At 50.5% G+C, this 14,743-nt stretch overlaps 1 protein-coding gene across 1 annotated transcript; it reads right to left on the reverse strand.

The window, feature by feature from the left end:
* Positions 1 to 1,505: 1,505 nt before the first annotated feature.
* On the reverse strand, positions 1,506 to 5,982 carry B9D1 (B9 domain containing 1). Its single transcript, XM_040589930.1, has 7 exons — positions 5,879 to 5,982; positions 5,391 to 5,459; positions 5,162 to 5,273; positions 4,996 to 5,092; positions 4,462 to 4,524; positions 3,146 to 3,213; positions 1,506 to 2,957 (listed from the first exon to the last, which is right to left on the reverse strand). The coding sequence occupies exons 1-7, from the start codon at positions 5,942 to 5,944 to the stop codon at positions 2,812 to 2,814; spliced, it is 621 nt and encodes a 206-aa protein (XP_040445864.1). The 5' UTR covers positions 5,945 to 5,982; the 3' UTR covers positions 1,506 to 2,811.
* Between the last annotated feature and the right edge of the window lie 8,761 nt (positions 5,983 to 14,743).

Here is a 14,743-nt window from a genome sequence, read left to right on the forward strand (position 1 = left end):
GTACCAGAGACAGCTTTCCAGAAAATTATAAAGGCAGCAGCAAGCCTGTCTCTGGGAGAAGAGCGTGTTTGTGAAAGATATCAACAGTTGCCTTGGAACAAAGGAATGGCATTGAACTCAGGAAACACACTGAAAACATCACCCCCACACGTGCCCTTGTGTAAGGAGCAAACTATCAGACTGAAAAGCTCCTGCAGTGAAACGATCACAAGCTAAACACATTAAGGCCTTGAAGAAGGTATGTGAGGTTCTTCATAAACATGCTCGGGACACTGAGGAGTCAAAAAAAACCCCAAACAAACCCACCAAAAACAACCAACCAAACCAGAGAAAACAGGCAAAAAGCCCTCTTAATGCAGGTAGCAGCGGGGGATCTATAGACTTGCATATCTTCAATACTGTTCTATGGACTTTGGGGGTTTACTTTTTTTTTTTTAAACCCTTGCTTTTCAGTTTTCTTTTAACCTTTCTTCTGAGGGTCCCTGCAGCTCAGCTGTGAACAGCAAAGCTGAGCAAACACACGTGTTGGTTTTGCTCAGTCTCAGTGTCTTAAGCATCCAACTGCTCATTCAAAATCGGTGCAATTCAGGAGATCAGTTGTAGCACCACACTGCAAAGCTGCGCATGAATAAATTCACTGCACCCCTGTGGGCACAAAGTCTGGGCTTTATCTGGGTTTAACAGGTTTCTCATGACTAGAAACTCTGCTGTGCAGTTGGGCTGCAATTGGAATGGGGGCAGGTAACTGTGCTCAAGGGAAAAAAGATATTTAAATGGTAGCAGGTTTAATGTTTGCCTTTCAAGTATTTCAAACACAGATATTTATCCTGCTACTGTAGGTAACAGCTTCCCAAATGCTTTTGAAAAGGAAACAAAATTCCTTGTGTCTCCTCTGAGCCAACAGGAAATACTTACTAATTTGGATTCCAACATGACTCAGTTCAGAGATTACAACACTTGCCAAAACAACTGGTGGAGGAGCTTACTGGAAGCATAGAATCAACAAAAACAAGATCAGAAAAAAAGAAAGAGATGAAAAGTCATCTGTAAACACGTTTGGAAAAGTATTTATAAATAGTATAAAAGCTGCTAAGGCTCACAGCAAAATTACAGTGATCACATTATCTTTCCTGAAATTATATTTATTCAATCATACTGCTCAGCGTGACATAATGACTGCCTCTAACCGGATGCTCTACTTGATAGGTGTCCTGGAGGCTCTGCAGTTCTGTGTGTTACTACTTGTATCTCGACAGTTTCAAGGTCTTGGTATCGTGTTAAGTCATTCTTACAGTCATCTCTTGGTGTTCGCAGTCAACACAAGAGATTACATGCCCAAATTTAAATATGAAAATGACTAAGCAGTTAGTCATTTCACTGCAGCATACACCTCTCTCTCTTTTGTACCTGTAAGAATAGCAGATCTGGGATGATCTAGGCCTTGGAAGCATCCCTTCTGGCACAAACAAATAAAAACCCTAGCAGCAGAAAGACAAACAGATGTATTTAGGCAACTGGGTTTATTCAGCCTAGAAGACACTTGCTCAGAGGGGCACTCACTGAGGCCACGATAAGACATCAGAAGCTTTTGAGATGGTGGCCAGCTCGGCCTGCCTCACGCTGCAGCTATCCGAGAGCACACACTGGCGCTGGGGCTCCTGTCACACACTGCTAACAACCAGCAGCGGTTCGGTCCTTAGCCAAGATTGTGCAGCGGGAAAGAAAACCTGAGTCTAGCAGACTAGGTCATCACTATGCTGCTGTTTTACTGCCTTTCTTTTGATTAAAAACAAAAAACCCCAAAAAAACAGTGAAGGGAAGCCATGGTGTTGTGATGGCTGGAGGGACTCACTGAAGGGAGATGGTACTTTCTGCTCCTCCCCACGCTCCTGCACAGAACTTGGTGCTGCTTGTGACTGCACACAGAGCTGGCTTAGTAAGACTCTACTTTCTTTGCAGAGCCTTCTCTAAAGCTTATTTTTTAATTAATATCTGCATTTAAAATGTAATTTGTTCTAGCAGAAGTTAAAACCATGCAGCAAAGATTTGTTTAACACCACGGTCTCTCTAACTCCTCTAAAATATGCTGTCCTCTTCCCCTCTGGCCCTTACTGAAGCTTGATGCAGAAATAAAATCTGGAAGTGGAAGAGTTGTCATCTTGTTCTAAATGCAAAAACCCAGGTTGCTTCACTGAAAACTGTGGAAAGGTTTGTTTCTACAGTGCATAAGCTATTTTAATTAGTTGCATGAACTCTAAAGCACTATGTGGGATTATAAAGAAAACTGCTGTTGCTTTTGCGGAGGGAAGCACATGGCACAGAGAAACACATGTACATTTTACTGGAACATTTCCATATTCCCTTCCTTTTAAGAAGGTGCAATAATTTCAATTTCCCGTTTCTACCACAAAAAACATTAGTAAAAAGAGCTGAGTTTGCAGTGATGTTTTAAACACAGGAAAACTGCTACAACTATAAACTTACCTGTTCTGAAGTATATAAAGAGTGTACAAAAGGCTGTTACAAAAAATAATTTTTTTTACAGGTCTTACTTTGAGATACTCTGATATTACTCAAAAAATGCTAAATATTATCCAATGACATTAATTTACACAATACTTCAACCTGTTTGCTTACTGAAAGGATTACACTCAGGTAGTTATTCCAAAGCATCGAGGGGTTGTGTTTCTTTTGGAATAATAGTCCCCACTGACATTTTCTCAGTTTAGTCAGGTACTCATTCCCCATTGCCACAAAAAGCCCCAATGTGCTTAACTTCTCTGTGAGCCTCTGAATATCTCACACCCAAGTTCAATACTTATGAATCCCTTCTGTAACAGGCACCAGAGCAGAGTTCTGCATGTCGCTCGGGCTCACATCATAGCCCAACTTCTTCATGTCTTTGGTCACTACATTGAAGGAAATGGTCACAAAGCCTTGAGATCGCACCCTCGTTACTAGAAGAAGGAAGATGTGAATAAAACCGGTTAAGAGATGTTTTTGAATAGTTGTTGAACTCCTTATACATCCAGGTAGGACTTTTCTCAGCAGGAACAACTTGTCTTTTTTATCAGCAGAAGATGGGTGGCCAAGCTGTGGCCTGCTGTCATGCAAGGGTTGCAGTCAGGAGCTCCCAGGGACTTACCTTCTCTTCCTTCTCCCTGTGCTACCACTTTGGGGTCAGTAAATTCTGGACGTCTCCCTGTGAACCAGCTTGGAGAAGAAAATAGAAAATAATTAATTGGATACATTCGCTAGTGTTTGGATTTGATACAGTTCATGATATGCATATTAAAAAAGCAAAGGGAAGGTTTAATGAAACTCCCAGCTTTTGTTTGCAGTAGAGGGTTTTGAAGACTGACTCACTTTATTGCCGATCTACTTTGATCAAAGATAAGTTTGTCTCTCTAAGGAGAAAAATATTAAACCAATTTCACACACATTATGTTAAATTCAAGTTATTTCTGGGCTAGACAGAATCTTTTTTATGGCAAAGAAGTCTGAAACTAATTCAGCTCCTGATTACCCAGAGTGACGGAGAGGCTTGGATACTCTCGATACATCAGAGGCGCACGTAATACAAAAGTGAGTATTGCAATATATATCTGTATACAATACAGATCAGAGTGTAGATCTACAAAAAGGGCATCGTAAAGAGAAGTAAATCAGTGGAATCCTGACCATCAGGCACAGACTCCCATGCTGCCTTTGACCCGAAGTGCTCAAGTACCACAGGACCAACTCTGCAAGGGCAGGTTCTGCTGGTACTGGCAATCCACCACCGAACAATCAGCTCACAGGTCATTCAGACTGTACTCAATACAATGGAAGGAAAAAAACTTAATACACTCAGTTGCTGTGTATAGACTGCTACTTTGGAAGGTGTGTAAACAAGACAAAGGCTGCAGAAAATGCATTCCAGATGGAAGAAAAGGTAGAACTGGGAATTGTTTTTCCATGTTGCCTCTGCTTTCCAGGTTGCTCTTAATGTGGCTGTCTTTCAAGAAAAGCCCCCAGCTACAGTAAGATTTAGGGATGGACTGCAGCATGCCTCCTTAGAGTCCAGTGGCAACTAAAATGCTCAGTAAAATGAGTTTTAAGTAGTGCCTCTGCAAGTCACATCACTGACATGAATTGACCCGTGGAACATAGAGCTACCACTCAGTACAGGAACTCATGTACCAGTCTGCTCTGCTGAAATCAGTGTTCAAATGTGAGGATGAAGAAAAGATGAGTTAGCATTACTGCAAGCAGGTAGTTAGCATGTTTTAAGAAAGCTCTTCAGAAGACCTAGACACCTAAAAATGTGATTTTACTTACAAAACTCAAAACTATCTGGTTATGATACAAAGTATTCACATGTATGCACCAGTGAGTAGCTGCATATACCTTTGTGACTAAGAGCAAAAGGACTTAAAAAAAAAAAAAAAAAAAGAAAAGGAAAAGTCTTTTAATTATTACCTTGTAAACTTCTGCAGCCTAGAGGTGGACTCTGGAACAAACATAGCAATGGTTCTTGTATGCCTAAAACAAACACAAGACGTGCAAAACTTAAGAAACTAGCCAAACAGCACTGGCAAGATTTCCTGTGTTTATAAAGGTACCAGAATTTCAGACACATCAGACCACTGAAGTTCTTCATTATAGCACCTTCCCTTCCACAAAGAAAGGGTTTGTTTGCATAGGAAAAGAGTATCTTCCTTCATTTCCAGTGGTAGGAATGAAAGCTTAGCATGTGCTGAGACAGATGAGGAGAGGTAACATACTGCGCTTCATACTTGAGCTTTCTACATGCCGGTTTTGACTTTACAGTTGTCTACAGGATTACCAAAAATTATTTGATAACCAGGGGCAGCTGCTAGAAAATCCATGCTCTTTGTACCAGATGGAGAATACACGATAAGGAGATAGGGGAACATTTTTGTTTCTGAAACAACATAGTGACTAGAAAAAAACCCCTCTGTTTCTGTCCTGAAAGACAGGTTGTCACCTTACCTTCCAGGTGTGATGGGAACATGAACAGCTCCATAACCTCTGACCACATCGTTTCCAAAAAAGTCAGGTCCATAGACGCTCACTATGATCTGTGGCCCTGCAAACGAAGCGTCTGTGAGAGGGGTGCCTGGTCTGCGAGCTGCATCCCACCACCCCCAGCACTCACAGCCGGACGGGTTGGTGCTCTTGAAGGTAATGTCGATGGGGAAGTTCCAGACGAGTGTGGCGGGCGCGACGTCGCTTTTGGAGGTGATCTGGGAGATACCCTCCTCCAGGCCCTGCGGGGAGAATGTGGCATAAGCGGGGGGCTGGCACAAAGTCCGTTACACACATGCCACGCTGCCAGCGGGCCTGGCAGGCAGGCTGGGTTTCAGGGCCGCACAGTGGCGCCTTACCGCAGTGGGAACCCAGTCCTGGCCATAGACGAAGCAGAACTTGCAGTACAGGTCGTCAAATCCGGGGAACTGCCGGAGAGAGAGGCTGTGCTGGTGGGGGGATGCTGGGGCTGAGGGCCAGCCCCAGTCGGGGGGCTGAGGGTGGCCTGCACCGCCGTGACTGCGGGTCAGGGCTGAGGGGGGGCCCCGAGTCAGGGGGCTGAGGCCGGGGGCTGAGGGGGGGACCCCCGGGTCAGGGGGCTGAGGCCGGGGGCTGATGGGGGGACCCCCGGGTCCGGGGGCTGAGGCCGGGGGCTGTGTGGCGGGGCCCCGGCTCAGGGGGCTGAGGGCGCAGAGGCCGGGCCCGGCGGCCACCCGGGCGGAGGCAGCGCTGCCTGGCGCCCGAGGCCCGGCCGCCTCACCGGGCCGCACTGCTGAGGCCGCGGCCGGGCTGTGTGGCGGGGCCCCGCGCTCCCCCCCCCCCCGCCCTGCGGCCGCGGTGCGCTCACCTGCCCGCTCTCGATCTGCCCGGTGACCGCCAGCAGGAACACGCTGGGGCTGCCGGCGGCCGCCATGACGCGGCCCGCCCCGGGGCCAGGGGCCGCGCTCCCGCCGTTGCCATGGCCACGGACGGCGCGGCGGCGGGGACAGCCTTCCTCGGCGGGCGGCGCTTCGCGGAGCTGCCGCTCGGAGGCCGGCCCCGCTCCCCAGCCCCGAAACGCGGGGAGACCCCGCCCCGGGGGCGGCCCCCGCCCAGGGACCCGCCCGGCGCCCCCCGCCGCTCCCCCCGGCCCGGCCCGGCCCGGGGGGCCCCTCATGGGCCTCAGGCCCCTCACGCCACCTGGTAGCTTGAACTGTCGGGATTTATTTTTATCGTTATTATTTTCACATGAGCTCAGCCCCCGCGAGCTCGCTGCGAAGCGCAGCCCGGGGACGGCGACTGCTCCGTGGCCACTAGATGTTGCTGCCGGCTGGGCCAACTCGGCTCCGTCTGCCCCTGGCCGGGCCGGAGCCGCCACGTGTTTTCCAGGGAGGAAAAGCCTTTGGGATCGGTGGGAAAATGGGCTTTGTGGCCTGCGGAGGGTCGCCCTCCCGGGCCGCGCTGCTGCGGGAGGCCGGGGTCATCCCCTCGCCGTGCCGTACCCCGTCCGGATGTGGCCCTGCATCCCGCGGGAGGGGAAGTGGGATGGTGCTGCCTTAATTAGCCTGTGCTAATTAAAAGGAGAGGGTAAATTTTGAGGCAAATGAATGTGCTGGGGCCCTGCAGAGCTGAAACCACTGAAATCTGCTGACTGGGACTTAATTTTCCCCCACGGAGGCTGCACCATACCAGCGCTGGGCCCACTGATGCCGCCGTCACGCCAGGAACCTTTGTCACGCACGCACACGCCGGTGCCACCGAGGCTTGGTGCCTCAGTCACCATCTGCTGCGGTGCATCCCCTTGCCTCGTTTCTGCATCCTAGACCGTGCTCCCCTTGTTGAGAGCGATCCGGGGGCATTTAATTGCCACCAGACACTCTGGGGAAGGGTGGAGGGATGAAGGAAGACCTGGCTCGGCGCCTGTGTGGGTTTCCCGTGCTGTGGTTTCAAGTCAGAGACCTTTCACACATGGGCTGAGCAGAGATGCAGATGAGCATGGTTGGGACAATGCCTCAGTCCTTGTCCTCATCCACTAGCTCCACTTACCTCCCCTCTGGCAGACCTGGTGGAGATGGCTTTGCTGCTTTGGCTTGCTGCGGTGCCACATGGTGAACTTCGTGGCCGGTGTCTTTCCTCAAGGCCAAGGGACACCCCAAGATACCACCTGTTGAAAGAGGTGGTGTGGTTTATACTGGACTGAAAGTAAACTACCGTTGCACTTCACACCAAAAAATATCTTCCATGTTCCAACAGACATTGTCTCTGTCAGTATCTTACCTCAACTCGATTTTTTAGGTTTTGAGGGTTTTTTTGGGTTTGTTTTTGTATTTTTGTTTTTTTTTTTTTTAACATTCAGCGAACAAATTTGGCCAAGAGAAGAGTGAGAGGAAAGCAAGAGGGGTGGGAGGGAATGGCTGAAATGTTATCCTTTATCTCCTCCCCCTCAAGAATGCCTGAGAGAAAATAATTTATTTGAACTGAAAATTATCGGGGGGCGGGGAATAAAATAGTTCTAGACCAGCTGTCCAATGCTTCACTTGGCTACCAGCTACCTCAGAGCCAGCTAAGAGCCAATTTAAGGATTTTTTTCTTGCCTGGCAAGTGATATACAGCTGCTGGAGGAGTTATTATCAGCACCAGGAGACCTTCCCCGTGACAGAGAGAAGGCAGCAGGGTTTTTCAGCAGCTATGAGTCGTCTGTACCTGCTTGTGGAAGGACTCTATCCCCTCCCAGTCATAAGAGACCGTTTTTTCTTTCCTCTCTTGCATGCCAGTCTTGTTCTAATTAGCTGCATTTTTGATCTTTGTGAGTAGACTGAAATCCCAAGCAAGGAAGCATTTTTGCCCTGCTGGAAAACTTAATTAATGATCCATCAGAGAGTTTGATTTCCAAGCATAATGAAAACTCAGGGGTCACACCAACTCCATGGGTGTTACTTAACGATGTTGTTGTTTCTCTTGGCCACGTAAAACATTCACCTCTTCCCTTGGGCTTGCCCTGATCCTGTGATATGTGAAGGGACTGATGGGAAGCCTCCCTGGGGAGTCTGGGGCCGCAGCCATCCTCGTGGGGAGGAAGGGCACTTGCCTGCTGCTCGCTGACTTGTCTTCTCTTGCAGATGCTGTGCCCATGTCGAGTCCTGGCTCCAGAAGATTGACTCCTGGCCTAGTGAGCTCACCAGTGTTCCTTCAGCACCGACCTCTGTGCACGAGGCATGTTAAACGACTAAGGGAGTTATGTTTTCTTCATTCCCAGAAAGAGCCAGGGGTTGGAAAAATCCAAATTGCTTGGAACTCTGTCGCTAAGAGCTTCTGAACCAAGCTGGCGTACCTTGACCTGATGCCCAGAGCCGAACAGGCTGCTTCCCTGGCTCCCGGGGCGAGGGGCTCCCAGGGAGGCCGGAGTGTGGTGGTGCTCTCAGAGGGGTTCGTGTGCCGTCACTGTCTGTTTCCGCAGGGACTGACTCCGCACTCGCATGGGTGAGGGCTGAGCTAGCTGCTGGGAGAGGGGGAGCAAGTGGAGGCTCATCTCGTCCTGGGAAAAGCTGTCAGGCAGTGGCCCTGTGACGGAGGTGACACAGCCTGTGGTGTGTATCTCGTGCCATACCTGGTGCCCATCGCCCCATCTCTGGGCTCCTTCAGGGTAATTGCAATAGCAATAGTAGAGCCCTGGATGTGAATGGCAGGTCTGGGCACTGCTGCTCACTGCTGCCTCGGAGAGCAAGCGCTTAAAAGTCCTGTGCTGCAGGGAGATACCCAGAGAGCAGGTACTTTGTCACCGTTACATTTTCAAGTATGATTAAACCAACCCTGGGGTTGAATCATTGCTTCCAACAGGTGCTCGGGGAAGGTGGGTGAGACAGAAATGACAGTACAGTGGCTCGGCAGAAAAGTTTATTTTTAATCCCAAATATTTATGATCAACACCTGCTAAATGGCCAGTGAAATACATTTTATGGTGTCATTAATCTGCAATAAACCAGTTTTATTTTTAGAGTGTTTGCACAACGTTGCCAGCCTGACTCATCCCTGCCTGCGTTTTATCTCTGTGAGGAGGCTGCAGAGAGGTTCCCTGCCCTTTGTCTGAACAGCCTTTTACTTCTGTTCTCAGAGCTCTTCCCACCTGCTGCTCAAATCAAACAGCACGGAAGGAGGATAGTCTCATAACATCAAACGTCATATCAGGGGGAGCACATTCCTGTTGTCATTCTTGCTGAATTTATCTACCCGAAGGTTTATTGTGGTAGGAAGGTAACTGGGGTTACAGGTGGGGTAAACTTCTGCGTTATGTGTCTGAATGTTGTGAGCCAGCCAGGAATGAGGCCCAAGGGGTCACAACTACATCAAGAGGGTCCTCGTCACCCTGGGCTCAGCGGGGAAGGGGCTTTGCTGGGAGGGGGACACACACTGTGTGTAAACCAGGCCAGGCGCGAACCTGGGGAGACTTGCTCCATCCTCAGCCCAAACACGTTTTGCAAATATACCCCCTGAGCAGAAAAGCAGGGCAAAAAGCCAAAGCAGACATTTCGCTATTCGGTGTTCTGCTCCCCCTCGTTACACTGGGTAATTTAGCAGGTTGGGGTCCAGCTCTGACACCCCCTGGCCATGTGGCTGCCAGCCCTGTGCCAGGCAGAGCTCGGCTGGGGAGGGGAGGTGTTGCTGCCAACGAGCTGTGAAATGCCTGGTCTTCTATGAAGAATTAATTTGTATTGGAACTTGTTACCATTGGTGAGATTTTTTTTGTGTTTGTTTTTTGTTGTTAATGAGGAAAATTAATTAGTGCCTTGGTCTGAGCCAGTCAGAATAAATTAACGTGCAGGCAGGAGGGGGGAGAGGGTGAGGAGAACTGGAGAAGCTGGTTCCCAGCGGGGCCATCAGATTTGATAAGGACATCAGGCTCTGGGGAGAAGAGGGGAAGGGAAGCGAGCTCATTCCTTCACTGGACACAAAGCCCTGCTGCTCTCAGCCCCCTGCCCGGGGGGTGGCCGTGTTTTTTGGGGGTGACTCGGGTGGGAGAGCTGCTCTCTGCTCGTGTGTCTGTGGCAAACCCTGGAGACATTGCCACTGGCCTTCCGCAGCTTGTGCCTCTGAGTGGGGCAAAGCAGAATAAAAAATAAGCTGCTCCAGGGGATTTCAATCAAATAGTCAAATAATTAATCTGGTTTCTTTCCCGTGGTGTGACATGATGAGGATTGCTGGCATTTTCTCTCTTTCCTCATGAACAGATTTTTTTTTTTCGACTGAATAGTCCAATGGCCACAGCTGGGAAAAACCCCAATCCTGACCTACAAGCGAAGGGTCCCCGCACCAGGAGCAGCCCAGCCTGGTCACAGCCCCAGCCTGGGTGTGAAACCCTCCGGGTGACATTGCCGCCTGGATCAGTGTTGAACCAGGGAGTATGTCTGTGCCGCTGCATGTCCCTCAGCCCAGAGCAACCCCTCTGCACCTCCCAGCCTCCACAGGGAGCTGGTGCTGGGACTGGCCTGGCTAAAAGGGCTAAATCCTACCGTGGGAGAAATGGGGCTGCCTACGTTAACACCGTTTTGCTGGAAAAGGATCAAGCACTCACCTAGTGTGAGCGTGAGTTACTCCACCGCCCTGGCGGGATTGCAGCAGATATAGACATGTTGAGCTGCTTAAAGAAACCAAAAAAACAGAAATGGAGATTTCAGCCCCTCAGCCCGCACTGCTGGTGCTGTGGCTCCGGCAGGCTGTGCTAAAATTTCTAATTAAGCCCCCTTGTATGGAAGAAGAGATGGCCCCAGCCGTTAAAACACAGCCGTGTGTTTAAAGCTTAATAGGGAAGGTTTAATGGATAAAGTCAATTTAATTATTCATCCTAAGAAAGCTTGTACAAATATCAAATGCTTATTAGTATTCATGCAACCTGTATGATCTCGCAACACTGACAGATTAAAGGTTTTATCTAATTACACTGGGGATGGATTCAGAATTGGTTGTTGGGGTTTTTTTTAATGTTTTTTTTTCTCCCCAGCCTGACAAAGAGGGTTTCAGATCGATGCCATCCGAGATGTAACCTTGAAACAGAGACCATCTGGAGGCTCTTCAGGTTGCTTTGTGATAGTTTCCTCTGCCCCTTCCTCAACATGGTGGGTTTTAATCCTTGTTTGATCCCCGCTCCTCAAAGGCTGCCAGAGCAGCTCTGGGCAAGCCCAGACCGACGCGGCGCTGCTGTCCCAGCGGGCTGTGGTTTTGCTGAAATGGAGAGCAGTGGGGCAGAGGCTGGCTGACAAATGGACACGACTGAATTATCATTAAAAATGCAAAATAGAAATCGATCTAATTAAATAATAATGACTCACATTTACCCGGTGCTTTTCACTTCTGGTCTTGAGCAATGCAACCCTTGCAGACAGCCCGGTGGAAATTGCTTAACGTTGCAGAGATTCGATCAGCTGGGAAATTAATGCCGGGCGATGTTAAACTGTTTCTCTGTGCAGTTGGGCACAGCCAGGTTTGGGCTGAGGACCCAGCTCCAGGGGCTTTGCACCTGTTCAGCCAGGTGACCGTCCCCAAAAGAGATGTCAGGGAGCAATTCCCAGTCACTGTCTGGCCTTAGGAAATTCAGTTGGAGCTTGACTCTCCCCACCCGGCCAGGATGTTCCTGCGGGCTCCTGGAAGGAGTTGTTATGGGTCCTGCTGAGCTCCATTTGGATTTGGGAACATGTGGCTTTGTCCGAGGGGACAGGTGAGTCCCCTGCCCTGCAGCCACAATGCAAAGGCTTGTGGCCACCTCCGAGGTGACAAGGGCTTCCCTGCACCCTGGGGATGGAGGCCGGCAGGGAAGGAGGGAGCAGGAGCCTGGTGGGCTTGGGGCAGAACCCCCACATGTCCCGGGAGGCATCACAGAGCTGTGATGACACTGCAGCCCTGGGACCAGCGCCTGCAGGGAGGGAGAGGAGGGTCCTGAAGCCACAGGGCACGTTCAGATGCTCTTGGCTGGGAACATTCGATCTGCTGCAGGTGAGCGAGTTCCCCGGGGTCTGACACACGGTAAGGACCCGTGCCCTCGCGTCAGAGGCGCAGCTGCATCCCCGTCAGCATCTTCTTTACCAGCAGGGTTTTGCACCCAGCAAACTACAAAACCCACCTTGTCTTCACTAATTGCTCTCAGTACCAGGCTCCTGCCTTGTTCTTCCGCTTTTCCAAGAGCCTGATCCATGTCCCCAGACCCTGGGGATGTCTTGGTGCGTACCTGATCCAGATGTCACAGCTGCAGTGTCATCTCGGGGGATGGCTGTGTCCCGCAGGCAGCTGTGGTGGGAGGCCAGGTCCCCGGGAGGCGGTGAGCCTCTCCAGTTGGGCAGAGGCAGCAGAGCCCATTCAGTTCCTTCTCCTTGTGGCTTGAAGCAGCTCTGAACCTGCAATTCCCAGCTGACACTTGTGCCTGGCGTATGGGTGGTGTCTGGATGCCCCACACCTTGCAGGAGCGTCGTTGTGGGATGGAGGCCATATTCCAGTCTTGGCAAGCTGCCTGTGCTTTGACCGAGGTCACAAATAAGGAAAGGAAAAGGCTATTTTGCTCTGCTGATGCCCCTTAGCCGATGCATTTGGTACCCAAGAGCAGCACTGTCGTCGTGGTGTGGATTGGGCCAGTAAAGACCCATGGTGTGGCCTCTTCATGCTGTCAGCCTGGGCCAACCATGTCATGGGTCTGACGTGTTTCATTCCTGGGTTTTTACCTGTGGGATCCCAGGAGGTGTCCCGGGAAAGGGATCATTCCCAGAGCAGCCCAACCCCAGTGCTCCTGAAGCTACCGCAAGCTGTAACCATGGGCAAAGAAAGCCTTTTTCCAGTCCCCCGTGCTTCATGCTCCTGCTTGTAATTAAATGGTCTGATTTAGGCTTATTTTTAGCCTAATAAAGCACAGCTTTGCCAAAAAAGCTTCTAACAGCAGAGGTTCCTGCCTCAAATTGGATTTTTCCTTCCTTGGCTGGAAACCCCTAGTTGGGAAGGTGACAAGTGGCAGAGAGACTCGATTTGGAGTGACACTGTTGCTGTGATGTGGGACAGCACTGCCATTCCCACGGCTCAGCCGTCTGCTGAAGCTGGATTGTGGATGCAGCTCCCACCCTTCGGCGGTGCCTCAGACCCCCGGGAATTTGGGAAGATGGGAAAAGGCTCTTTCCCTTTTGTCCCTGCTCCAAAGCAGACAGGTACAAATGCCTTCTAAAGTTGTTCCTTTTTTTATATATACAAAAACGTTTTATTATTGAAATTTAAGAAAAATAAGAGGCTTTCCCTCCTCTGCTCCCCCTGGTAGTGGGGCAGCTCCCCTGGAATTGCTGCCTGACTTTCCTACGGTTGCCCACAGCATCCCGGGGCTGTGCTGGGCCAGCACTCCTCTGGCCAGGACTTGGCCACGGTTTATTCCCAACGTAATAAACCCCCTTCCTGGTGGCAGTTTTTTCCAAACCTCCTACTCCATGGAACATGTTGCTTTTGACAAATAACCTCTTTACAAAGGAGATGGTTCATAACATAACCCTCACCCCCAGCACTCACTGTGTATTTTGGGTGATCTCCATGGGTTTCTCCTATGTCTCCGGCTGCAGCTGTGCTGGGCTCCTGCCACAGTGGTGCAGGTGCTGTGTGTCCCGTCCCATCCTGATCCTGGCCAGGTGACAGGCAGAGGGAGCCTCTTCTTTTCCTCCCTTTACATTTCTGCTAGCATAAAATAAAAAAAACCCCTTGGCTACTTTTTAGTCTGCTGGAGCCTCATTTAGTGCACTCCCAAGCTGCGGTTCCTGCTGCAAAATCAAGGCTTTGGTACCTGGATCTCGCTGCCCCCAGTATTTGGCCACCTCACACATGGTGCTGGCCCATGGCCTGGGGCTGGCGCAGAGCCAGGACCAGGGGCTACTGGAGCAAAACCTCTGAACTATCCCTGACACCCTGCCGTGGCCTCAAGCCCTTCCGACGTGTCCTGCAAACCAGCTCTCCATCCCTGCGCAGGGAGTCACTATCGGTGGCCACCCGCCCTGCAGCAAGCGGCTTTTCCTTCAGCTCTGAGGGGGGATTTGGGCACGGGGGATGCTGCCTTTCCCAGCAAAGCCAAAGAATTCCAGCAGTAACACCACCAGCAGCTGCGCAGTGCAGCCGAGGGATGCACCAGGGCATCCCACGTGCCTCCAGGCAGGATTCAGCCCGGAGGATTCTCCTTTCCAGTCTGCTGCTTAAACTGCAACAAAAGGAATTTGCCATCGTCTCCAAAGCGTGATTAATAATTACTTTTATGGTGCTTTTCTGGAATTCCTTGCTATCCCACTGAGACAGGATAATTATTTACAATAATCCTAAATGATTCTTAATTGCAACGGCGCAGGTGCTCGCAGGCAGCCAGCACGAAGCCACTCGCTTGACATATGGAGGCTCTTGCGCCGGGCGAGGGATTCGCTGAGTGTCGGAGCCGAGCGGGAGGTGGGACCAGCTCCAGGCGCAGCGGGAAGGGGATGGCTCAGGCTCAGGGCCCGATGCCCCAACGGCCGCATCTAGAAAAGAGGCTTCAGGGGATGCTGAGCTCTGGAGGCAGGATGGGACCCTCGGCTGGATGCGATGCGCTGGAGCAGGGCTCGGCATCCTGCCTCAGCCCGCCCTGCGGCACAAAGTCAGGCCACGCTTCCAGTTTATACAGTTTAATACATGTGAAACAAGATACATTTCCTTTTGAGTAATGAATGCATAAATAACAGAAGATATATGTGAATGCATA

This window comes from Falco naumanni, chromosome 4 (genome assembly GCF_017639655.2).
Source record: "Falco naumanni isolate bFalNau1 chromosome 4, bFalNau1.pat, whole genome shotgun sequence".
Taxonomy (NCBI): Eukaryota; Metazoa; Chordata; class Aves; order Falconiformes; family Falconidae; genus Falco; species Falco naumanni.

Excerpts from the sequence above, each read along its gene's own strand:
- B9D1 (XM_040589930.1), bottom strand. The coding sequence starts at position 5,944 with ATGGCGGCCGCCGGCAGCCCCAGCGTGTTCCTGCTGGCGGTCACCGGG. Across the intron at positions 5,274-5,390 it reads AGGACTGGGTTCCCACTGCG|GGCCTGGAGGAGGGTATCTC; the intron begins GTAAGGCGCCAC and ends TTCTCCCCGCAG. Across the intron at positions 2,958-3,145 it reads ACAGGGAGAAGGAAGAGAAG|TAACGAGGGTGCGATCTCAA; the intron begins GTAAGTCCCTGG and ends TCCTTCTTCTAG.